Source organism: Biomphalaria glabrata, chromosome 11 (assembly GCF_947242115.1).
Source record: "Biomphalaria glabrata chromosome 11, xgBioGlab47.1, whole genome shotgun sequence".
NCBI classification, from domain to species: domain Eukaryota; kingdom Metazoa; phylum Mollusca; class Gastropoda; family Planorbidae; genus Biomphalaria; species Biomphalaria glabrata.
Genome location: NC_074721.1, coordinates 5,426,836 through 5,454,310, shown reverse-complemented (window position 1 = coordinate 5,454,310; position 27,475 = coordinate 5,426,836). Strand labels below are relative to the sequence as shown.

The window sequence follows — 27,475 nt, the reverse complement described above, 5'->3', positions numbered from 1 at the left end:
AAGTATAAATCAATATTATATGTTAAGCCCTCGTCCTCTCCATTTGGGCAATCTTCAACGCCATCATTTTTATATACATCTGGAATGCAATAAGTGTTCAAACATTTCAAGAAACCATCTGGACATGAAAATAATTGGCAACCAGAAAAATGATGAAAATCATCACAACCAATATTAAATCCGTGTCTATTTTTAATATAAATACATTTTGGTGCCCAAATACGATTATATTTACCAGAATCTTTTAAGTTCACAACTGTTTTGTTACAAACTGTAATAAACTCATACAAGTCCACATTGTTTATCTCATTTTTAACCACTGGATCTATGTAATGTATTACATCATAGCAATTGAAGTCCCAATGGTCAGGTATACAAACATTTGGTGAGCATTGAGTCAGAATACAATCATCACAGTTTAACTCATCACTTCCATCAGGACAATCTTCAATCATATTACACACTTGACTTTTAGCAATACATTTAAATCCATTGACGTTAGGATCACGACACAGAATTTGTTCACGTATAATGCATTCTTGTAAATCTTGGAACTCATAATTACAAACTTGTTCATCCTCGCCATTAGAACAATCTAAAACTCCATCACACACATAGTTGTAAGAGATACGGCTATTAATATCTTTGCACTGAAATGTTGAAAAATCAATACTGAATAAGCTCCAAGTATTAGAAATAGAAACAATTCGAATCGATCGCATGGAATTGTTAGAATCCAAACGAATCGTTGTCCATGTAGAGTTAAAATTCTTATTCGAAACTGGAGGCCTATATCCTTCCATTTGTACATCACTACTTCCCATATAAACTCTCCTTACTTCATTTAGGTAAACGATCTTTTGTTCACATAACGAATACTCAATTATTTTAGATTTGCAATCGTGTACTATAATAGGTAGGCCTACACTTTCTAAGTCTTTAATCAGTTCCCAAGCGAAACAAACCGTCTTGATTTTTTCTATTGATTTGAAAATATTTGTATTTGGCCTAACCAAATTAGGATCTACGGGTCTGTTATTGATCCACATTAATTGTACATTATTATTAGCATTTAATATAAACATTCCCACCCATAAATATATTGAATTTTTTAAATTGAAAATATTTTTTGAGAAAGTATTAATAAAGTTTAGCAAGCGAAACTTTAAGGGTAATAAAAACGTAGTTGTCTTATATATCGTCAAAAGTGATCTTTTTTGTATACAGTAGTTGGCAGCATCCTGCCAGTTTATTTGTTTTGGTTGTTCCTCAAACAGAAAACAGGAAACAATAGTATTCCTGTAATCTAACAAGTGAAACCAACCATCTAAACATCGATTACACAACCTGCTGCTAAGTAAATTGCTAAACCTTAAGTCATCCTGACTGTCAACTTCGATAGTGTCATTGTAGCTCACAGCTCTCAGCGCATTGAAGTCGTTAGCTTCTAAAATATCAATTTTTAGATCCGGCTGCTTTTGTTTAGAGAAAATATTGCTGAAGTTGTAATCCATTCCACTATTTTTTTGGTAAATGCTTATGATAAATGTTTTGGAAGAATAGTATTTTTCTCCCAATTTGTAACTTTTTAACTTGAATATTTTATCTCCACATATATCTATTCTATTATCCTCCGTGTTCTTTTGACAAATATGTGATACATCGGCGATGTTCGTGTCGTCTACTATCATATAATTTTGACCAATCACATCAATCAATGTGACGGTCCAATTTCTAGTCATATTTACCAAATGAGCAGGATTAAGTATTTTCAGAATATTTTTAATCATGTCCCATTTCAGTGGTGGATACTGACAGTCTATCTTGATAACCAGATCAAGCTCACCTCTGTTACATAGATCTGGAACCCATGGACTTGAATGTCCAACTAAACTACACAACAGACACATTGCTGCGAACCAAAAGAAAGTGTCCATTTTGAGAATTACGCTTTAACATATAAATGTTTTAACAGAATTATTGAAAATAGAAGCTTTAAAAAGTTTTTGGTGTCCAAACCATCAGCTCCTATACTCCCTTCACAACTTTCCAAATTGTGCTTATAAAAATGATAACCATAGAATAAAGTTGTCTTACGAAATAAAACAAAAACTATTTAAGGAAATAATTTCGTCACTATACACTTGCAGACTATCTGTGTGAGTCTGTCAATCATTTTATGAGGCTCCGCCCAAGCCTTTTGTGATTTGATCCAGCATCAGCTAGTTAGGTCCTACTGTGTCACTGTGATGATACTCGAATCTCAATACGACGAAAAAAAAAGTACATAGTATAGCATAGCATTTCTAAATTATAGATGATTATTGTTAATGTGAAAGACAATGGCATATTACGTGGAGTAGTACTTTGCCCTTCCTTTCTGTGCTTCTCTGGAAATTGCAAATTGCAGATGAAAAAAAAAACACATACTTTCAAACAAATTATTATTACAAAGCTTGTATCAACGCAGCGTGTCTGTCAGTCTTTTTCTCTGTCTGCCTGTCTGGTAAAAAGTTTGAACACGTTGTATTACAAAATAACTAAAGAAGAAAAATGGAAATAGAATCTTTATAAAATCTAGAGCGAAGGTAACAAAAGATGGAGGAGAGTTTATTCAAACCGCCAACAGACCTGAATATAACTGAAGGCAACATCTCAGAAAATGTCTGAAAATGGAAACGGCTCATGGAGGTTTACATGGCGGCTTCTGGAGCCAACACAAAAGCAAAAGAACAGCAAGTGGCTATTATACTACACTGCGCTGGCCCAAGAGCTATTGAGATTCACGACCATATTATTTATGAGCATGACGAAGAACCCAACGACCCTATGAACTATACTTAAAAAACTAAAAGAATACTGCAACCCCAGAAACAACGAGGTGTTGAAGACCTTTCAGATTCTGGAATCTAAAAGAAAGCCCCCCCTTTGACAGTTTCCTGGCAGAACTGAGGACACAAGCAGAGAAATGCAAGTTCAAGGACAAAGACAGAATGTTGAGAGACAAAATAGTGTTCTCAATGAATAGACGGATTCAAGAAAGATTATTAAGATGTCAGGACATAACACTGAAGAAAACCATCGAAATATGCCAAGCTTTCGAACAATTCAACAACACATTGAATGAACTAAACAATGCCGAAGCACCCATTCAGGTCCACAAAGTAAGATCTAAAGACCCCAGACCCCAGAACAAAACCTTGATTGCGGACTGTCGGTATTGCGGGAGAACCCATGAACATAGGAAATGTCCAGGATGTGGACAAGTTTGTGCTAAATGGAAAAAAAGAAACCATTTTGCAGCTAAGTGCATAAACTCAACAAGACACAAGAGTCCGCTGAGAGTGTCAACGAAGAATACCTAAACACCCTAAATGCACTGAATGCACCAAATGACAAAATGACAGCGGTATTCTTGATCAACGACCAGAATGTTAGGTTTCAACTGGCATGACTGATCTCATCATAACGGGTCCAAAAAATGGCAAGCAAGAAAATGTGAGAATCACTGTGGTGGACAACGGGTTGCAATGTTTATTGGGTTTACAGACTTGCAAACGCTTGGAGCTAATAACTGTCAATGATGAAAATTTCATTGCACCTGTTCACAAAGAAGAGAACGATCTGGGAGATTTAGGTGAAGCTCATCTCACTGTAGACGAAACAGTGGCACCAGTGGCTTTCAGTGTCGGAACATCCCCCTTACCATAAGAGAAAAAGTCAAGCAAGAAATCGAGCTTTTGGTGAGTCGAAAAATACTTGTCCCTGTTGACGAACCCACTGACTGGGTCAGTCAAATGGCTGTGGCCAAGAAACCCAATGGAAACCTCAGGATCTGCATTGACCCACAACATTTGAACAAAGCCCTCAAGCGAGAACACTATAAACTTCCAACGCTAGAAGACATTTTACCACAATTCGAAAATGCCAAGATATTTTCTAAGGTAGACATAAAAGAAGCCTGTTGGATGGCATATCCGATAGGATGAATACTCAACTTTGCTAACTAAAATGATCACACCTTTCGGTCGTTTTCGATGGGTTCGACTACCATTTGGCTTAAATGTAAACGGAGAAATTTTCCAAAAGAAGCTAGCCCAAGCCCTCGAGAGGCTGGACGGATGCATCAATGTGGCAGATGACATAGTCATAGCTGGATGTGGAAACTCCATTGAAGAAGCGGAACGAGATCATGACACCAAACTGAAAAAAAACTGCGTCAAAGATGTGCAGAAAAAATGATAAAACTCAACGAAACAAAGACAGTAGAAAAACAAAAAGAAATCATCTTTATAGGTCATGAAATTAGTGTACTAGGCTTGCGACACGGCATTTCATGACATAAAAAAAATGATAACACAAACACCGTTGTAGCTTTTTACAACCCAAACCAAAGTCTGGAGATTCAAGTTGATAGCAGTCAGGACGAATTAGGTGCTGTCCTAATGCAAGAAGGACAGCCCATTGAATTTGCATCAAGGACATTAACTCTGACAGAAAAAAAAGGTGGGCTGAAATAGAAAAAGAGCTACTAGCTGCAGTATTCGGCTTGGAAAGATTTGACCAATACATTTTTGGCAGACCACTTATCATCAACAATGATCATAAGCCATTGGACAATATCCTGCGAAAACCTCTAAACCAAGCTCCGAGAAGGCTTCAGAATCTAATGATGCGATGCCACAGATATGAATTTACGTTAATAGGTCCCCGGAAAAGAATTAATACTTGCTGACACACTTTCAAGAGCTTGCACCGAAAGTGAAAGTGAGTCACCCGATGAAGTGGAAGAAGATTGTTATATATTACAGATGTCTGACATACCTGATTGTCTACTTGAGAGAATAAGAATAGAGTCAATGAAAGATCACAGTTTCCAGAAACTGATGCAAACAATGAAGAATGTGTGGCCTAACAATCGATAACATGTGAACAATGACCTGAAAGAGTTCTACAGTCTTGCTGATACTCTAAGCATCAGTGATGGAATAATAATGAAAGGAGAAAGGATACTCATACCTAAAAACATGAAATGTCATTTTCTGGCTAGGTGTGGCTGGTGAGATCAAACAAATGGAACAGTCGTGTGCTGCTTGCCAGGAAAGAAAACCCAGAAAATAGAAAGAGACACTCTGGCAACACAGTGAAGGGATTAGCCCATGGGAAAACGTAGGCACTGACATAATGGATATTCGAGAAAACCAGTACCTAATCACTGTGGACTATTATTCCAACTTCATAGAAGTGGACCTCTTGACAAAATGACCGCACTTGAAGTAATAAAAAACTGAGAGGGCATTTCCCACGATTCGGATTACCTAAAGTGTTCGTGTCGAATTTTGGGACTCAATTTACAGCTCATGAATTCAGGAAATTCACTGAAAAATGGAACATAATTCATGTAAAATCAGATCTGGGTCATCACCAAGCAAATGGCAAAGCCGAATCTGTCGTTAAAATCATCAAAAACCTGATGAAAAAGGCGAACCAAAGTCCAGCCCAACTCTTGCTAAACCGGATACCCCGCACCCTAATACCAAGAAAAAAAGGAGATATATCTTGCACCACCGGGCATACTTGAAAAAAAAAAAAGGAAACATAAACAAACTATCAAAAGTTGCTATGATGAAAGAGCCTGTGATTTACCAACACTAACAGTAAACCAATCGGTATATTTCCAAGACCCTGGAAGGAAAACTTGGCGTCCCGGAAAGATCATTGGACAAGAAACTCCAAGATCTTATAAGATAAGAAGTGAGGAAGGCGCAACGTACATACAAAACAGAGTTGACATCAGACCACAGCGATCAACAAAGATGGAAAATAGAAACATTGAAAGGCAAGACATCTACGGCGATGACGAAGATTGGTGGAGAGACTAGGGAACAGTCGATCCAGTCCCAGAGTGGTCTTGATCTTGTCTATCTTTGTTCTACAGGGGTCAACATAACAAATTCGTCCACCTTTGTCCTTCACAGGTGAGCTTAACAAATTCGTCCATCTTTGTCCTACACAGGTGAGCTTAACAAATTCGTCCATCTTTGTCCTACACAGGTCAACATAACAGCCTCGTCCATCAATTATGTTTTATATATTATTAGATTATGTGGCCACAATTCTCACGCCGGTTTCCTTCATTACTTTCAGAAGATGGTATACGGCCTATTAAGAATGCCGATTTTTTTTTTTTAATGTAAGAGATGAGTTGTTTTTATTGCAAACTTGAGCCCGGCCTAAGAGTACTTTGCTACGTAACTGGTCTTATTGATAAAAATAGATAGATCTAGATCTACACCACAATCTTATTAAATTTAAAAAAAATCGAATCATAGACTTATATAGATATAACCTATATATATATATATATATATATATATATATATATATATATATATATATATATATAATAATCTTTATTGTCCGTACGGAAATTTGTCTTACAATGTGTGCATTACACCAAACAAAAAACACTATAACTATAAGAAACCAAAGTGTACATTCACACCAGACTCACTCATAATTTACATGTGACAAAGTTTATATCAGATTGTTCTTATTTAATGATTTGATTGTCAGGGGAACAAAAGAGTGTTTGTGTCTGTTTGTCTTTGTTATCGGTGTCTTGTATCTCTTTTGTGATGGTAAAATCACAAAATCCTGACACAATGGGTGATTCTTTATTTCGAGGATCTTGTTAGCTTTTATATAGATGTTTGTCTCAAACAACTGCTCAAATATATTTTATGTACGTAAACTCTTATTTAAGCTCTAAGGCGGGGCTAAGGGGAGTCGCCCTTATCAATCTTTTCTTAGAAAAGTAATGATCTTTAGTTTTCAAAGTTTAGAAATAATGCAAAATAATTTCTCGGATATTGACGTAAATAGATCTAGACCAGGGGTCTCAAACACGTGGCGTGTGGCCCGTGAAACAAATTTGTGTGGCCCGCGGCACGTCCGCGAATTAAAAAAAAATAGATAAAATTTACAATAACAACATAAAAGCCGTGAAATGATTTACAACTGCACAAATCAGTAAATGAGGTGCCCGCCCACTGCAAGCGAAGATTCTGTGAAGGCAAGCGTTGTTGTTAGCGAGATGATAGCAAAGGCATCACAACCATTCGCTGAAGGCCAGTTTGTAAGAGAGTGTATACTACAGGCGTGTGAAATTATCTGAAAAAGAAACTCTTCGAAGGCATAAGTTGATCTGCGAATACAGTTGCAAGCAGGATCACCGAGTCAGCGACAAATGTTCAACAGCAACTGATTGCCACTGCCAAAGACTTTGTAGCATATTCCATTGCACTGGACGAGTCTACTGGTGTAACAGACACCGCATACTGTGCCGTATTCATTCGTGGGGTCGACGAAAACTTAAACATTGTTGAAGACTTACTTGGACTTACTGCCCATGAAAGGAACGACGAATGGACGCGACGTGTTTCAAGAACTGGAAGCTTGTATTGACAGGTGTGGGCTACCGTGGGAAAAACTTGTTTCAACGGCTACAGAAGGTGCACCAGCAATGTGTTTAATAAAGGTTGGTGTTGTTGGATTAGTGGTAGAGATACGGTATCAGCTTAGCATGGCGGGACCTTTTGCAGCCATACACTGCATTCTGCACCAAGAAGCACTCTGTGGCAAAAGTCTACTAATGAAGAACGTGATGGATGTTGTCGTGAAGACGGTGAACTTCATACGTGCACGGGGTCTCAACTACAGACAGTTTGTGTCATTTCTAGCTGATTTAGAAACGGAATACGGAGAGTTGCTTTATCATACGAAAGTCAGATGGTTGAATCGTGGAAAAGTGCAGAGATTTTTTTAACTGAGACGGGAAATAGCATTGTTCATGGCAATGAAAGACGGAGACATACCTCAGCTCAGTGACCCAATGTTTTGTCGGATCTTGCTTTTCTTACTGACATCACGCAACATCTCAATGCACTCAATTCACCACTACAGCTGCACAAAGCAGCTGATTACCGTTATGTTTGACCGCATCAAATCATCCAGATACAAGCTGACTTTGTGGGCCACTCAGCTGGCAGATGGAAACCTGGCTCATTTGTCTTTTCTACAGAGCATTACGTTGAACCACAGTGCCTAAAAGACTACGTAGCATACTCTCCAGACTACTGGAAGATTTTGAACACCGCTTTCAGCTATTCACTGCTCTCGAGCCACAGTTTTTCCTTGTTGCCACTCCGCAGTTGAAGTGAAAAACGTTCCAGAGGAAATCCAGATGGAACTACTGGAACTGCAGTGTGACACTGTTCTGAAGCAAAAATACGCTGATGTTGGTGTTCCAGATTTCTACCAGTTTCTTCCCAGAGAGAAGTTTCCAAAATTATTCTGCGCAGCTGCTAGAATTCTAGCGATGTTTGGGAGTACATACGTTTGTGAACAGTTTTTTCCAGAATGAAGATCAACAAAACATCATTACGATCAAGACTGACTGATAAGCATCTGAGAGCAACCTTGCGGCTTGCCACTACACGCGACTTCAGGCCTAACGTTGATGGTCTGGTCTCTGCCAAACGCTCTCAGCTGAGTGGACAGAAACATGAGTGACGAGCCATCTGGAGTAGGCCTAGTAATTATAGTTTTTTTTTTTTTTTTTTGGAGGGGGAACTACAGTTTCTGCTTTTTAATTAGTGACAGAGACAACGTCAACTTATTTTAGTAAACTAAACTGCCTGTGCATGTAATAAACTACACTAAATGTAAATAATAATTATAAAAACTTTATTTTAGCATTTAACTGCATTAACAGTAGTGTTCGTAAAATTTAATGAAAAAACATTCTCTTTTTGTGGTGCGGCCCGCTGAATGGTTGTTACTTTCCACTGTGGCAAATATGCTGAAATGAGTTTGAGACCCCTGATCTAGACCTATATGGAACAAAGCCATTTCCTGTTTGTTTCCATTCCATTGAGATAATGTTTCGAAAATCCTAGATCCAAATAATTCATGTTGATTTAAATCATCTTGTCTTATGTACATTTAAATAGATTGATTACCGATCTTTCTAGATTGCAAAATAATAATTATGAGACGAGAGTACTCTTATTTTTGATGTTCAATTACTAGACTAGATCTAAAAATTAAATTATATGTTACATAGGTTAGGGTTGAAAAAAAAAAAAAAACTTTACTTCTTCTACTTTACAAACCTAATCTTCTCACTGAACTGGCCTATGTATAACAGAATTTGCAGATTTCCATTCAGTAAATATAATCAAAATGGCCGACGAAGGCGTAAGCAAACCTGATTCTGAAGAAATCAAACCTATTAAAAATGCTTCTGCGCTAGTTCACGATGATAAATTTAAGCAGGAAAAAATACAGAGACCTAGAAAAGTAAGTTAAAATAATTTTTTTGCTTAGTTTTTAGAGGCTTGCCGCTTGATCTAGATAACCTTAGATAAAACGAAGGTGTCCTGCCCTGGTGGTATGTGACGAGTACATCTATACTTTGACTCTTACTCTAGTCTAAGTAGTCTAAGTTTGACTTTACTAGCTAGTCCTAACTAGATCTAGATCTAGTTACTAGTAGAGACTAGACTATTATATACTGACTATACTATATAGATCTAGTCATAGTATATAATAGTCACATAGTCACGATAGTGTGAAGTGTTGCTAGTACTAAGTAGTACAGTAGTACTACTAGAGTCAGAGTCAGTTGAGAGACTTTAACTTTAGAAAGTTTAGTAGAGAGTGACCAGGCTTTACCTTTGCCTTTACTACTTGGAGTTACTCAGCGTAGTTAAGATCTAGAATTTAGAACCTAGAACTTAAGTCACTAGAAATGTGTTACTCCTACATTCTACATCTAATTAAGTTTATAATAAATTATATGTCCAAGTCTAATGTCAGTTAGTGTGACTCATGATAAGATCGATTATTAAATTAATTATATAAATATTATAATATAAAATCTGAGTAAGAGTCTAGAGAGACTACTAGATCTATACTAGTAGTACTAGATTCTAGATCTAGATCCACAGTAACTAATGGCAATGCTTCTAAGCTGGCTAGGTAATTTAATGCTCTTAATACTTACTCTCACTCTAGAGTCTAGTTGACTCTAGTAATTATTATATGTACTTGCAGACACATCTGCTTCAATGGATGGAAATAACTGTGACAGAGCCAGAGAAGAAAACTATAGCCTCAATGAAGATGCAGGATACATTTGTAGTTTATCTCATAGAGACAAGGTAAACCAATGTGCTTTACTTTATAATTTTTTTAAAGTACAAGGCTTTCTTCTGTTCTACTATTTTGTCAAGTGTACACATTTTCTAAGAATAGATTAAATATCCTAGTTGTATAAGTTAAAAATATTTACTATAGAGATATACATTTTTTGCAGATCTTTATAAAATCATGTTTTGTTCTGTTGTGTCTGATGTAAATATTTAATAAATATTTTCTAAAAGTAATTTATTAAATATGTTTGCTGTAATATGTAGGAAGGTTATGCTACTACCTTTCTCCTTTTCTAGTAGCATTCATTATTGGAAAATCAGAACTGTTTCCTCAACTGTTACTGTACTGTACAGTGTGGATCATTAGTTATTGTGATGTTCTAATGAATTAAATGTAAATAATAAAAGATGGATGCTTAATATTTATATAATAACAATCACAAATGTCCAGTGTCAATCCTTTAAATCATTTCAGAGTCACAGATGAACATATGCAAGGCTTTGGGGAAGGTGCAACCTCTGTTTGGAGACGGTATAGTGAGTTTGAACTTCTGCGGAACTATTTGGATGTAACATTTCCAGCAGTTATTGTTCCAGCTCTCCCAGAGAAGAAGGTCTGTATTCAAAATATTAAGCTAGTAAGATAATTGTTTAACAGGTAGTCAGATATTGAATGGGGACTTTCAGTCAACTTAATATGTTGCCTGCCTATTGCCATTCTTCTTCTTTATTCTCATGACTAAATGTGTGGTCAAGAGGCTAAGTCAATTGAACTTGGCTTGGCTACCTATGAAGGGGGCTTGAGGTTCGACACCTGACTCGAGCAGAGGTGTGATTACTGAGTGCCTAAAGGCAGCATTGAAAAACTTTCTCTCAGAGACCCCTCCTCCCCCCACCACCCCACTAATCATGGAGCATGCTATCAGCATCAAAGTAGCGCTATAAAAAAGCTATATATATATATATATATTAGATGAATGGTTCACTATCTAAGATGAACCAGATCAGGTAGCCTTTCATGATATAGTTTTTCTTCTATAGGAGTGTTTTGGGGTAAGTGTTTTATCCAGTCTCCTGGATGAGAATTCAGCTTTGAAGGACATTGTTAGCATTCTCTGGTGGCACTTCAGAGGGCAAATTTTGCTAATCCTTATTATTAACTTCCAAATTGTGTGGGTTTTTTTTGGTTCTAAGGCAAAAACAAATCAGTTTGTCATTTCTGGATAGTTTATAATAAGCATCTGTTGGGATAGCTTATAACAGACATTGATTTTCTTGGCTGCCTATATGTAGTTAAAAAAAAGGAAAAGTTCCCCTTCCAGACTTTGCGATCTATAGAGCAGATGAGGTATTGGTCATCTGTTTCTGTGGCCTGCCGTTAATGAGGGTGTCATTGTGGCCAGCACAATGACCAACTGCCTTTACTTTTCCCCAACTAATCTCAAGTACCCATAAAAGCTGGCTGAACTCAGAGGAGCCCTGAAGAACCTGATATTCAAAATTTTAGTCTTCACTGAGATTTGAACCCAGGACCCGTGGTTCAGAAGCAAACCGTTTTACCACCTCTCTGTATTTAGTAACCTTAATTAAATAAAATCTTTTTCATCAATAATTTCTACTCATGGTGCTCCTATTATATTTTATCATTGAAAGTTTAAAATTGATGAAATACATCAATGAATCATATCAAATCTTTGAAATTTAGTAATAGTATTGTTATTTTTTTTTAGGAGCAGTTGAGAGATTTGTTCAGGACATTGCAGTGTTTTTCATTTATTTTAAGTGTACTATTGTTATTTACTGTATTCATATTGCATATAATATGAAAATAATTTTCCCTATTACTGTTCAAAAAACATCTATGTGCAACTTTGGCTCCTTGTATAATAATATAATTATATAATCATATTTTCTTACAGGCAACATATGCTTGGCAGAATGTGTCCATGGATCGTTTTGATCCAGACTTTATTGAACGGCGCAGAGCAGGACTGGAAGTGAGTAACACTAGATATTCTACATACCTACTTTAGATTTGAAACAAAAAATAAAGATTAATTAATTTTTTCAAATATTTGGTTGAAACATTTTTTTTTTACCTTTGCCAGATTTTTCTTTTACGATGTGCTGCTCATCCAAAGCTTTGCCAGGATAAAATATTTATGGGATTCCTACAGCAAGTAAAACTTTTTATTGTTTTTTCCATAAATTTCTTTTTGTCAGAGTTTTTTTTTTTTTTAATAAATGCTTGTGATAATTGTTATATTGAAGTCAGCAAAGCTTATTTCTAGTTGGAAGAAAGTATAGCTTGTATTTCGTTGGATTCTTTTTAGTTTTACTGATTTTGAATGTAGATTTCCATAATTTGATCTCTTTTAATTAAATGATTTTGCTACAAATTATTAATATATTTTTGTGCTACCTTCTATAATTACTACACACTAATAGACCTTAATAAGATATTTTCAACATCTTCAAGCTAACTTTGGATAGTTAGACTTCTACATCATAAGTAAACTATAGTACTTTCAAATATTTAAGGTGAATGCTAGAACTATATATATTTCCTTAGATTTATCAGTTTGCTCATGCAGCTAGATGCATACCATTTAAAAAGAGTATATTGCTTGTTTTCAGATCACATTCCTAGGTGCAATAAATACCACTCAATTAAAACTTCCTTGACCGTACACATTGTAGTTTGTTTTTTTTATTGTTGAAATCATTGAGAGTTTAATTTCGGTAATTAGTAATTTAAATTTTAATACATTATTTTTTTGTGTCTTGCTAGGAACAAGGCTGGCGAGAAACAGTGAATGCAACAGATTTCTACAGTAAAGTAAGTAATACATTGTGCAAGGATCAGTAGAATTTAAAGAAAACATTTTTTTTGTTAATTAATTAAGATTTGAATATCACTGCTTACTTAAATCCATCATCTACTTTAAAGTAAACTTTTTTTTTTTTGTCTATAGGCAGAGTCTAGGTTAAAAGCTTTAAATGCACAGTTTAAAATAAAGAAATCAGACAGGTAAGTTAATTTCACTGTTAAGTGTTAATCCACCATTTTTAAAGAGCTGCTACAATTTTCTTGTATAATATTTAAAAAGACTTAAATTGATGTGCTGTAGTTAGTGAAAACAAATATGTGCTGTAGTTAGTGATAACAAAGAATCAATTTAATATTTTATTCTTAGAGTATTTTTTTGTAGCACTTTATTACCTGGTAAGTGCTAAGCAACTAAGACAAAAACACTGACAATTTTTCTGCCCCTGTTAACTTTAGATTCACCTACATTGTAATTCTCAATTCAAACACCCTTTTTGGCTTCATCGTCAATCAACCCCAGATCAGTGATAATTTCCAATGCACACTGTTCACTGCATTTATAACCAAGACCTTTCATTAGCATCCCTACTATCAGCCATTTCTGCATATTCAGTTGCGGTTTTAATACTAGAGCTCACTTAGAATTAAAATGAGCACACAAAAATATAGCTGCCCAAGAATCAATTCCAAATCATTTTGTATTACTTTCGTTTCGTTGTTGAATACTTTTATTTAAATTTTTAAATTTCATTTTTTGCAGGCGATTTGATGAACTTAAAAATTACTGTACTGAGCTGCAAAGCAATATAGGAAATATTCTCAAAATTAGAGCGGTAATTATATTTTTTACCTTTACCTATCCCTTAGTCTGTTGGACTGTTGGGGCACCAAGCAAGAGGTGTCACCATTCCTCTCTGTCTTTTGCCTTGTTTAAAACCTCTTTCAATGGTAGGCCTGTCCATTCTTTTATGTTGTCCTCCCATTGTTTTCTTTGTCTCCCACTTCTTCTTTTTCCTGGTACTGTTACCTGAAGGAAGGTCTTTGGGTTAGCCCCATGGATCTTATAGTATGACCATAGATTTTAAGTTTTCATTTCTTTATAATAGTTAGCAGGTCATCATGCGGTCCGATCGCTGCAGTATATTTTAAACTCTTAAAAACCATCATTTTAAGTCTTAATGTTAGGCATTAAGGTATCACTACCATATTTTTGTTTTATTTATTTATATTAGTTTACCAATTCATATGTGAAATGGTGATTAAATATTCATAGAATTTAGTGCTCATATCATTTACCTACCATAAAAATGACAATTTAGGCATTTTACAAAGATCAGTTGAACTGTTAGCTCAAGAAATATTCAGCTTATTTATTCTAAGCATAAAAGACTTATCTGATGTGTGATTGTATTTTTTTTTATGTAAGCTCCTTTGAAAATTTTAGATTCAAAAGCTTTTAGATGGTTTAAAAAGTGAGTTATTTAATTTTGAGCTGAGATTTTTAATAAGTGTACTAATATTTGTTTCAATTAATTAAAATAAATATTTTTTCCCTGTCTGTTTAGCGAATGTGTGATAAATTGTATGGTATACATAAAGTTCATGGAAACTACGCCCGTGTTTTCAATGAGTGGAGTGCTATCGAGAAAGATATAGCTGAACATCTACAGAGTGCTAGCCATTACATGGATGTGTAGGTTGAGTTTTGTTTCTGTGTATCAATCTCTTCCTGATGTATTGATTAAGGGAGCTGAACACTTATAAATGCTTCACTTTGCTTTGCTCTTTAGCCCAATCATCATTGCTTATAATACATATGAAATTTAAATGCTAGTATTTTATACATTCAACTAGGTAGTCTCTCATATCAAAAGGCCTATACTGAGACCATTTGTTATAAAAAGGTCTTACCTGAACACTTACCTGCCACATCCCAACAACCTGTGGGCTGTTTAGACCAAAAGCTCTTTGCCATGTCGTAACGAGCTATTGGTTTAAACTGCCCACAGGTTGTGATATGACAGGTAAGTGTTCAAGCTTTCTATAACAATTGGTCTTGCCTAGACAACACTCCCTTAACATTTAGACATACATTCTTGACATTTTGAGATTCTTGTGTTGAGGACTACTCAAACATTTTAATATGCAAAATGACAGCCAATTTTTACTATTATAGCTGTAACTGAAATGAAAAAAAAAAACTAAAAATTAGCAGCTAAGAAGAGGTTGAGGAATATTATTTAATTCTAAAAGATTAAGATTGAAGAGCTAGTTTCAATGGTAAAATTGCAAGGTGAAATATGTGTTGCAGATGTATACATTAAGTTATTTTTTAATTGATAGAACATTAATATTAAAAGATCTGTAGAAAGCAGAAAACTAAGCACAATAAAAAAATTTTAATAAAATAAACAATTTAAACTTACATTCATTTAAAAACCTTTTATAAAATATAATAATACATATTTTTTTTTTCAGATTTGCTTCATCAATAGATGCTCAGTTGGAGGAAGAGGAACAGTATGCAGATCAGTTGAAGGAATATTACTCATTTGGAGACTCTGTTAGGTATTGTACTTTAAGACTCTGTATTCTTAACAGCAGTATTGGCATCTGTAAAGTTTACTTGATAATGAACTTGAAATGGACAGATTCTTGATTAAGGATATAAACAACAAAAAAAAGATTTTTGATGTGGTTAATTCCCACATTTTTGTAAGTTGGTAAAACTCTCTTGAAAGGCATTTCAATATTTTAACCATAGTAAAGGTAATAAAGTTCCTCTTTCAGACCTTGCGATTTATAAGACAGATGATGTTAAGGTCATCTGTTTCTTTGACCAACGGTTAACAAGTTTGTGTCTTGACGCCAGCACAACAGCCAACTGCTGTAACTTTCCCAACTTAAGTCGGGTATCCGTTAGAGTTGGGTGGACTCAGGGGGCCCTAAAAATCCTGAAATTCATAATACCAGTTTGGATTTAAATGTATTATAAAGCTCTCTTTTTTATCAATATTTGTTGAAGTACTGAACTTCACCAGCTCTTAGTCCTTACACCTAACTTCCACTATGCCTAAGTTCCTTAGAGTAACGCCTAACTTTTCTATTTTTCTAGCTCTAGATTCAATAAAGTTCAGCATTTTTCTTATCAGTCAAGTTCTCACTGTCTCTATAAATGGAAGTAAAGCATTATTTTTAATAAAATTTAGACTTTTTAAAGTTTAAAATCAACTAAAACGATAAACTTTAAGCTTATTACAAGCCTGGACTTACCATATACATGCTTGGTTCATGTTTATTGCAAATTTTAAATATAAAACCACAATGAATTGATTTATGTAGTAATGGAGACAGCTATTTGCAATGGTTGATATTCAAATTTCACCACATATCGTTAGCTAATTTAAAATCCTGGCATAATTGTTCTTTATCAGGTCACTCTTATTGGCAGCACTGATATAGTTTTTTTTTAAGGAATTCTGTGAAAACTGGGCTCACAGTCTGGTGGAGTTAATGTATTATTATACAACCACCTCTATACGTTGTTAATGCTTAAAGTTTGGTAGAACTTTGAATACATTTTTATTATTTTTTGTGATTATGCCTTGAGTTAATTATCAGTTTTCTAAAACAATCTATCGTCTCAGTTATCAGATTAGCAAAATATTTTTTGAAACCATTTTTATATACTTTTTGTTGTTCCAATTCCATCATATTTTTTTCTGATTATTGACTTTGAAAGTATTTGGAGTCTATATAATCATTATATTCTTATTTATAAAATCATTATATATTGTTATTTATATAATTATTATATATTCTTATTTATATAATCATTATATATTCCTATTAGGTCTGTCTGTCGAAGATATGAATGTGCTCAGTATGATTTAGAGAAGGCAGAGGACAACTTAACATATAAAATAGGTCAGAGGGACCTCTTGGTAAGTCAATTACTTATCGTCTAACTTGTGTAGAGTTGATCACACAGTTGAAGCACTACCATTAACAAACATGTGTATGTTGTCTGTACCTAGCTGACAAGATCACGTTTTATTTCTGTTCTCTAATGCTGCTATAAATAGAAACAGGCTATGGCAGAAAGCCCAGTCTCGGAAGAGGTAAAGGTAGCTAACATTGCACTTTTCAAAAACTTGTGATTGTTGTGACATGTAATATTAGATGCATGCATCTGGACTGTCAAACAGTATCTACCTGGAAGAGAAAAAAAAATTGTTACTGTGACTTTTTGGTTACAATTTGGTTCTGGTCTTTTGAAGTAGCTCATTTCAGTTATTATTTGAGTATTTGTCAGATTAGAATTGTGTTTAAATTTTGTAACGTGTTTACTGCAGGAATTCAAACATTTCAATATGTATATATGATAATTATATATATATATATATACTAAATATGACAAAAATTTTGAATGTTTTTTAATTATTTTCCGATGATAAAATGGAAAGATTGGTTTTATTTAAATGATTGTCTTCAAATTTTGAGATTGCTCAATGAACATAAATTTGAATTATAGAGATCTTATTGGCTACGTCTGCTGTTGTAAATGATAGAAACTTGAAAAGTGAATGATTTGTACATGCATTGCATAGAAAAAAATGTCTTTAAGTACATTTCTTTCTTTAAAAAATACTGATTTGAAATATAGTTGTAAACTATATTTTATCAGTCAATATTATTTATTGTAGTTTGTTTAAAAAAAAGATTGAATACTGTATGGAACACTCAAGATGTCCATGCGAATGTTGTGTCCTATGCACTACTTATTGTCTTCTTAAGATTGGAATTATTTGTGCAATTTTGTTTTTTATTTGTTTTTTGAAAATCTTGAGATAAGTTAATTGATCTGTGGCAGCTTTGTAAATTTCTTTTTATTTAGTACCATTAAAGCATTTATTTTAAAAATGTGGCAAAAGCATTACTCTTTGTAGTTTCACATAATTTGACTAAATTTTAAAAAATTTCCAGATGTATGATATAACTCCATATTAAAACCTACATTATCAACTTTGTCATTTTAAATGATAGTCTGGGTACGGTACAATGAAATCTGAAATATAAAAAAATGATAGTCTTGGTGGTGTGAAATGTAAAATATATAAAATGATAGTCTGGCTAGTGTGAAATCTAAAATCTTCTGCATTTTTGTAATAGAAAATATGTATTAAGTTTCACATTACAGAAAAACAAAAGTTTCCATTATCTGCGGCTTTATATTGCAAAGTAGATTATCAATCCAGTGAAAGTATGTTCCTTTGAGTCAATGATTTTCAAAAAAAATTCATAAATAGTTTAAGTACAATTAGGGTGGTCAGTGATAGCAACCACAGTATCTTTTTAGAAGTGTGTGTCAACAACCATTAGTAACAGCTAAATCTCTATAGGACTAGTGTAATGATTTCACCCTTATTATAGTACAGAGAAAGCTAGGAGTTGGTTAAAAGTGGTTGCATCTATGTTATCAAATATCTTGGCATCTGTCCATTGGCTTCATCTATCACTACTGTTAATATTGTTGTAACTCTAAGGTAGGCACTCAACGAAATGACAGGAGGTAACAATAAACTAGGTATTTATTATAAGTACAGACAGGCATGGATCTCAGCCATCAAGTCCCAGAATGTCCTATCTCAAGTGACACCAGTCCTTTGCTACCTAACTATCAATACAGACCACCGACACACTTCCCAGTGCCGCCCCAGGTCCTCAACACAGTTCATAGATAGTGCAAAGGATGTTCTCTTGAGTCAAGACAGCTTAGACTTCCATTACTTTAGCCGGATCCACAACAGTCCTTCGTCCTGTCTAAATAGTGTTTAGTAGTGCTCAGATACGCACCAGGAGCAGAGTTACTACAATATTGTGAACTTTTCTGGTAAATTGCTTTAATCAGGTGAAGTCAGAATGTCCTTTAATATATATATATATATATATATATATATTAAACACTTAGTGGTTCTACTGATATTGGATTTAGATTTATTTATAGTGTTAAAGGTATTCTTATGCAATAATCTTTTTCTGACCACCAGCTTTTCCCTTGTTAATGTAAACCAATGAATATGTATCATTGACTGCAATGTTTTCCACAGCCACTAGTTATGCCTTAATGATCTTTTGATAGTATGTCTTGGGATATTATATAGAGTAAAAAAGTAAAGTTCTTTTTTAATCAGAATACAGGTTTGCCAGAAATATCTCAAAACTTTAAAACCTGTATAACTTGAAAAGCATTGAGCAACCTCTGAATTTTATTTCATATCAACATGGCTTACTTATTTTATTTCAAAATGAAAATGTTATCTAAGGAATCTAGATCTATATTTTTTTTGCTTTAAGTTTGTTTGTTTTAAGTTTGCAATAATAAACAAGTAGAAATAAAATTGTGGTACTTGAAACCATGGATAAGGAGCGTCTTGATGTTTTAATGACTTAAAATAAAAACTTCTAACATAAATATGATGGCTTGTGACATGATATACTATATTCCCTTGAGCTGTTTGTGCATTTAAGATGCCTTTAAATCCTGATAGGGTAAACCTAGATAACCTTGTGTGCTTCAGAACTGAAATTTGTGAAGTATTTTGTATGCAGATAGAAGCACCTAGTCATTTCAAAACTTGTTTTAAAATTTGGTAATCATATTTTGTTTTATTGAATTGGTTTTCCAGGTTTAAAAAAAAATGGAGAGAGATATCTTCCCCTTTTTCTGTTTGCTTTAGCTGTCAATATCATGTTTTTTTCAACTATTAGTTACTGACCATATTCTTTGAAATAATCTTAAAACTAAAGTATTCATTACAACTCAAGGATTACATACAAATTCTTTGTGTTTTGTAATAAAAAAATTAGGCATTAGGTTTGAATAGGGATATTAGGGTTAGGGTCTTCTATTGATATCTAAATGATTTTGATTTGAACACTTTGCTTAAATGATATGCTCTTGGAACTTTGGGTTTTTCTATACAATGGTTTTGTACTATTGTCTGTCTTTTATTTTACTTTTCATTTTTTAAATAGATTTTCTTGTTATAATGTGCTGCACTTGTCCGTTATTTGTATTTGTTTTGTCCTTTTTAAAAAAAAAAAATACTTGTCTAAATTTGTAACAATTTTTGTAAGAATATTGTCTGTTGAAAGAAAGATACCAATATATTTTTGTTTTTCTTTTTAAAGTTGAGTGATTTTTTTGCCTATGAATAAGGTTAACAAAGTAGCATTCAATGTTCACAGTGAAATCAATATCAAGAGTACATTATATCAAAGGTTAACTGAAATAGGATTAAACTTTTTTTTTAATAGTTCCAATTACCACATTCTTGCTCTAACGATGAAATGCCTTCTAATTACATTTGTTTCTGTGCTGTACATTTAGACCAGCAATCAAGGCAAGAGTGGCTTCTCTTTGAGTGGCATGAAAAGTAAAATCTTTGGCAGTGAAGCCCCTGAACAAAGGGAGGTAAGGCTGAAGCAGCTGGAGGAACAGATTGTTCAGGCTGAAGCTGAGCTAAAGAAAGTCCAGGAGGAGACAGAGTGAGTAGGAGAGTCTTTTTCATTCTGGTCTATTCTCATTATGGTCTATTTTCATTCTGGTCTATTTTCATTCTGGTCTATGCTCATTCTGGTCTATTTTCATTCTTGTCTATTTTCATTCTTGTCTATTTTCATTCTGGTCTATTTTCATTATGGTCTATTTTCATTATGGTCTATTTTCATTATGGTCTATTTTCATTGCTATCAATGGATATTGATGATCTACTATTTAATGGTTGGAAGTGCAATTGTTGTTTTTTCACATGGTCAAATATAAAAGGTAGTTTAAACAAGCATGCTAATTGATTAGTAGTCATAGTAATCTATCTTTAACACACAGTTCTATTGCTTGTGTTTTATACTTAGGTGGAACTCTTATGATTTAACAATAAAGAGTTTCACAACTGTTTAGAATGTTGTGTTCTTGCATACCACATGCGTCTTAAACACAGGATCATAACAATATATACTTTTTAAATTAGTGTGTTCAGTTTTTCTTACTTTTCATTTCATTATTTTTTAAGTACATAATAATAAATAACTTTTATATTTTAAAAAATTACTTGATTCGCTAACAAGTAAAGCCACTTGAGGACAGAAGAATAAAAAGCAAAGTAGCTATAATACATAAAAGACTAAACCATAATTTACAATTAGAAAAACAAAACCTAATGAAATACTCAGCAAGATACAAAGATAGAGGCACATTTCTTATTCCCTACGCTAGAATAAATTCTTACAAATGCTCCTTCTTCCCTAGCGCCTTTAGAGAATGTAATGGGTTGCCTGAATCAGCCAGGAAAACCAATGACTTAGCAGAGTTTAAGTCATTGATTAACATGCATGACTAGATTGATACATGAAATGCGTATCTCCTTTTTTTTAAGAAATGTCTGTAATCTATAAGATAAGATAGTGTTTTGTAAATCTTTGGTAGCCTTTGAAAGAAGGTGATTCCAAATCTTTGCACCCAATACACCACAAGTACATCAGATCTAGATGAAGTGGTCTCCTTCTCTCCATTAAGGCTAAAACAAAGAGATTTTAAAACTCCATTATGCCTCTGTCAGTCTAGGTGCTTCAGGATCATTTGTTGTCACTGAGAAGTACATTAAAGCCCAATTTATCATGCTGGTTGTCTATCTTTTGTTGTTTTTCTGTTATGTGTATGTTTGTGTTGGCATCTCTATTGTTATTGTAATACTTGTAGTAGCGGAACTTTTATTTGTTTGGACCAATAAAATAATCTGATGCTATCGTAAGTAAAACTCTTTCCCGTTTTGTTTTAGTTTGTTTGTAGAACAAGCTCTCAGGGACATTGACAGATTCCAGAGACAGAAAACAAAAGACCTGCAAGAAATATTCACAAACTATGCTGTTATGCAGATCAAACAGTGTAAAAAGGTTGGCCTCACTTCTATTTGATTTAATTTGGTTTTCTTTGTTCTGTTTATATCTAGATTCTTTCATTTAACAGTACATGTTCATTGACTATTATTTATGGTAAGCTCAATGTTTTTGTTATAAAAAGTGTTCTTTTTTTTGTGTTTTTCAGGGTATCGCCATATGGATCAGTGCGAAAGATTGCTTCAGTAAAATGTAGTTTCAAAAATAAAGTGTCCAAATATTTAGCTTAAATGATAAAAGTGAAAGATTAATCTGTAAATCTGTTGATGTCATGCTGATACATGGATATTACAGGAGATGTCAACAATTCAAGAACATCTTGTGTGTATCATTCTACTCTCAAGGGGTATTGCAGGATGTCCATAATATCGTTATATTTTTCTTACCACTTGGAATTCCACAAGTATATTACAGACATTTACATTGCAGTTCAACATTTCTGAATGTCATTTCTCCTAAATCATCTGAAATGCTCAAACATCAATGTTAAAAATTCTCAACACAGGAGATGTTCTTAGGAGCAGCTGAGATGAGGCGCTCTGAGCAAGAGAATTGAATCATAATATAGTTTGGTTTAGATCATGTATGTTGTCACAATTCAAAAAAATGTACAATTGTACATTAAGTTAAAAGATATAGAGATTCATTTGTAATTTTGTAATGAACTCTATAATGGGCTTTGAAATAACTTTGATGTATTTTTGTCTAGTTTGTCTCATAGTGTAATTATGTTCCTTTTTTTTTCTCTGTGATATTTATGGAATTGAACTCGTCATACTTAAAAAGGATTTTATTTTTTTTGTTTGTATTTATATTTTATATAGAACAGCTAGGCTGACTATTTTCTAAATAGTAGTATCTGGTTGTAAAACATAGATGAAAATATTCCCACCCAGTATTCAGTAAACAAATGTAAGCTTCAAATTAGCTTGTCCTTTTTATCTTGTATTTTGGAAAAGGAATATACAAGCTCATGTAATTATTATCACCAACTTTGTAAACACTGTTTCACTAAGTTGATCACTACATTCCACATCAAGTCCGCATGTCTGGGTTTTTGTGAATGCTTTATAGTTAGAGAATTCTCATTCTGAACCTGTTTTCACTTACTGCCATCACTTCAATGGTAACGTTGTGACTATATTTATGCTAACAAAATTGTGCATAAACAGGATAACTAAATTATTGATATTTAAAATATATATCATTAATATTTTGTGAATTTGTTAATTATTGCTATTAATTTTTGTTATTTATTTTTTATTATTGTCTTAAAATGTTTATTTATACCTTTCATGTCATCTAGTTTTAACCACAGACTCCTCATTAATCAGAGTTTTGATTGGACCAGTGGGTAGTTTCTTTCGCTTTAAATTCTGATTTTAATTTTTGTAAAAAGTATTATCTTAAATCAAAACTTCTTTATTAATAACTCAACTACTTAATTAACAGCTTTTCCATAGATGATATTGCAAACAGGTTCATTTTTATATTTCTTTTTTTTTTTCTAACGAGATGTTACATATTACGTGAGAGATGATTTTAAACAATTATCAAATCTACTCGCTGAATGTTTTGTAACCCTAAAGTTGACTTTCATTGTGTCAGAGAACTAATATGTAGGTGTTGAATTGTGGCAAGAAAGAATGTTTTAGCCTTTTATCACATAGTCTGAGGAAAACAAACTTAGATATTTTCTGAATTCAATCTAAGGAACAAGCTGTCTCTTTTTTTCTGGTTTGTTCTTGTTACATTTTCTCAGTTCCCAAAACTATTTTAAATAGAACTAAATAAATGAGACAAAATTAAGTTTCAGTGTTTTAAAAGAAAGTTTTGCTTTTAGTTAATTGATTCATTAAAAAAAAAAAATTGACCTTGTAAATGCTGAATTCTGTGAGTTCTGTCAGGAATAAATAAAAAAAAAACTTTAATCAGTAAATCCCTGCCAGTAATTGTCTCATATTAAGTCTTTCCATGTGGTACAAATGTGTCATTCAGTAAGGAATTCTTCAGCTGTCTCCTCAATAACTTTTTGTTGAATTTCAAAATACTTTTTTTCTTGAAGGCAAAAATAATTTCATTTTTACAAAACATTGATTTTAATTAATGCAGATGAATAAAACTAATTCCAGATTGAACATTTATTTCATGTTGATCTTCTTACTTAGGCCAGACTTTTTCACTTAGTTTTAGTTTGCTAATAATTTTGTCACTAAACTAATTAATAAGAAAGGATTTTTTTTTTTTTTACTTATGCTAAAACTAAAACTATTGTGTAAGTGAGAAACCATTAAAACAAAGTGGTAAGGTATAAGCTGATGTTTTCTTTTGTCAATAGACTGTAAATCATGCTATTTATGTAAATGATCTTCCCCGACTTTGTTCTACCCGTCCCACAGAACTGAATGGATTTGTCAGATAAAACTATACTCCAAAAATGATGAGTGTTAAACACTACATAAAACATAGAACCTTGACCCCCATTAACTCCCCAGTGTCTGAGAAATGTAACTGTTTCTACAGAATTTTTTTTTGGCATCATCTTTGCAGCGGGATATTTGCTCAGTTTTTGATAAGCTTTTTGTCTTTTTTTTTGTCCTTATAGACACAATATTTCTTTGTTTTGTTCACTTTTGTTTTAATGTGTGAACTCGAGTGTCTGGTCCAAATATTTTTTTCCTGACTTTTAAAGAATTGTTGAAACACTGTGTGTGTGAATAAATGTAATGATTTGTATTGAATGGAAGGCAATTTAATGTAGTAATATTGTAATAACTTTGAGTTCTTAATTGAATTACATTTTACATTTATATCAGTTTTAAAAACAAACAAAAAATAAAACTTTAAAAGGATTCTTTTTTTTTCATTGATTTTTCTAAGAAACAACAGCAAATGTTCTTACAATTGCTTCAGACAATTTTCTTTCTACTTTCACATGTACTTATCCTCCATTCGTCAAGTGTTACTAGTGACCTTTTCATGTAATCCTTTATTATTTAGGCTTGTATCTAATATCCAATTAAAAAAATATATTGTAGTTGGTTTTTTTTTTAAGTTTCCATTCAAACAGTATATCATAACAGTTGTAAACCTGGGAATGGTTTGATTTATTTTAAAAAGGTCACTTTTTATAAAGTATTACTTAAAAGATTCACCCCCTTTTTTTTTTCTATGAAGTTCAAATCTGACAATGTTTAAAATTGTTTAAAATAATTTGTTTATGTCATTATACTTTTGTAGTTTCAATCATACGAGATTACAAACAAGATTCTGCATTTTTTTTTCATTGCATTTTTAAGAACCTGCTAGTATGTAATAAAAAAAAAGGAAAGAATCATCCTATGATTAAAAGGGAGCATGCATTTAATATATTTTGTGTATCAAGTGTGTAAAGTTTTGCCAATATTAAAGGTGGTGATTATCCATTGTGTTCTAAACCTTGTGCAATTGAATTTTTCTGATACATCCTGTTCATTTTGTCTTAGATTGGCTGTGGCTGCTCATGTGCCACAGATTGGCTGGACTTATTGAAACTGTTCCAACTCTAGTTTACTATTGTGCTAATTGTTAAGGGTTGTTTTTTTTTTAGAGATGCCTTTAACTCTTTACAAAGAAGTGACTTTTTCAAAAAGTGTGTATAACATTTACTTTGCTTGAAGTATTGATCACATGACCATTGTTGTGTTTGATAGTTTGACATTATTATCAGGTAGATGAACTGCTTTGAGATAGATAATAATACAGATATATTTGTACAATAGTTCAGACTTGAAGAAAGTTTTCCTTGTCTAGCAAATTGTGTATGTTTGTTAATTCCTTGCCTTTTACTTTTTCCATAATATTATAGACATTTAAAAAAAAAACATGGTTTCTCCAAAATCAGACCATTTTATAGTGATAGTTTTTTTTTATTTTAAGTAACACTTTTAAGATGGAAATGTGATTTGCCTCTTGTCCCATTAGAAGAATAGGGAAACAAAGTTTTGATATTGACATTATGGAAACCCAGAAAAAAAACAACTAATTTGACTATTGAATTTTTATATTTTTTATTACTGGTTTGTTATTCTACTATTTCAATAGTCACATTCAGAATGTTGAAAACAGATGTGTGACTTGATCATAAACAAACCAAGAAGAAGCCATTTCATTTAATAACATATTCTGAGTTTGTGATAGACAAAATAGTCTTGAAGTTAAAAATGTCTTTTATTTTTTTCAAATTTTTTTTATTCCTTTAGATTTATGATCTCGATATTTTTTTAATGTATTGAGTGATATATTTTGTGTACAAAACATGACTGATGTGTACATTACATTCAATGCCAACGTTTATTAATTTGTCAGATGTAATGTTTTATATTTTCAAGAGCAGGGTTGTTTATTTATATCTCAACCTCTGTTAGTTTTAATGGAGCAACTTGGCATTCAATAGATTATTTTAATATGGGCATAGTGTACTAAAAGCCTATAGTATTTATCACTATAACTTTAGTTATATGTATACAGTTACATGTAGTTATCAATGTTGTTTTATTCATTTTGTATTTGATATGTATAAAGCAACCTTAGTTTATATTTGCTAATGTATAGCTAAAGTGATGCTATAAGGGGGGGGGGATTCATTAGAAAAAGGGCAACCGTTAGCAGAAGGCATGTTTAGGCTAGCAATTGTACAAGCACAGTGTTCTTGAGAACTGAAATGAATTAATTTACCATCAGAGCTAGTATATTAAGAATATCCTGACCTTGCTGGAATGAGCTTTTGTTTCAAGTGTTCAGATTAAGATCTATGTGTCAGATGAATTGTCAAGTCTAGGATTTGTTTCATCAGTTGTATCCACATCCACCTTCAATTCCATCCCAAAATGTGTTTCATTACTAGCAACATCGATTGGAAGCGTCCTTGTGTGATTCACTATTGTTTTCTCTGTGTTCTAGTCAACATTGATATTTTTATATCTAGTGTTATATATGTATATTATTTGACTAGGGTCATTTTTTTTTATTATTATTGTCACCTCATGACCATGCCATCTTTGACTTAGTCGAGTCTTTGATGAATGAAGTAGAATTTAGCATCATTCATCTTTTAAGAAACCTTTTTTTTTTTTTTTTGACATATTGTGATAATAAAATATGATTAATTGATGTCTCATTGTCATTTAATTATTATTTTTCTAAAACTATTACTTTTTTTATTGATTCTAATGGAAATTTGTTGTGATTACAGGGACTCTTTTCTCATATAAAAAAAAACAACACAACAGAAACATTCACATAAATATCACAGACACAACATAAAGAGTTCATTCAGCGACTACAGCAACATATCATCCTTGGTGACAAATGTCCCTTGAGACATGCTCATTTTTTTTTCTCTAGGGTTTTGCTTCTAGCTCATCTCTTTCCTCGCCATTTTTAAACTTCCCAATTATTTTTTTTTTTCAGAAGCTCATCAAAGTGTCAT

At 32.9% G+C, this 27,475-nt stretch overlaps 1 protein-coding gene across 3 annotated transcripts; it reads left to right on the top strand.

Annotated features, from left to right (window-relative positions):
* Positions 1-9,214: 9,214 nt before the first annotated feature.
* LOC106053922 (sorting nexin-4-like) lies at positions 9,215-27,156 on the top strand. Of its 3 annotated transcripts, none has more exons than XM_013209568.2 (15): positions 9,215-9,363; positions 10,120-10,226; positions 10,693-10,831; positions 12,137-12,214; positions 12,326-12,397; positions 13,009-13,056; positions 13,193-13,248; positions 13,808-13,880; positions 14,613-14,740; positions 15,526-15,615; positions 16,901-16,991; positions 17,133-17,168; positions 20,441-20,598; positions 21,888-22,002; positions 22,154-27,156. In XM_013209568.2, exons 1-15 carry the CDS (start codon positions 9,247-9,249, stop codon positions 22,199-22,201), a joined length of 1,356 nt encoding a protein of 451 aa, XP_013065022.1. In that variant the 5' UTR covers positions 9,215-9,246; the 3' UTR covers positions 22,202-27,156. The 3 variants fall into 3 exon arrangements, with proteins under 3 accessions (XP_013065022.1, XP_013065021.1, XP_013065023.1); XM_013209567.2 differs by having other exon boundaries at positions 17,133-17,174; XM_013209569.2 differs by lacking the exon at positions 17,133-17,168.
* Positions 27,157-27,475: the final 319 nt, after the last annotated feature.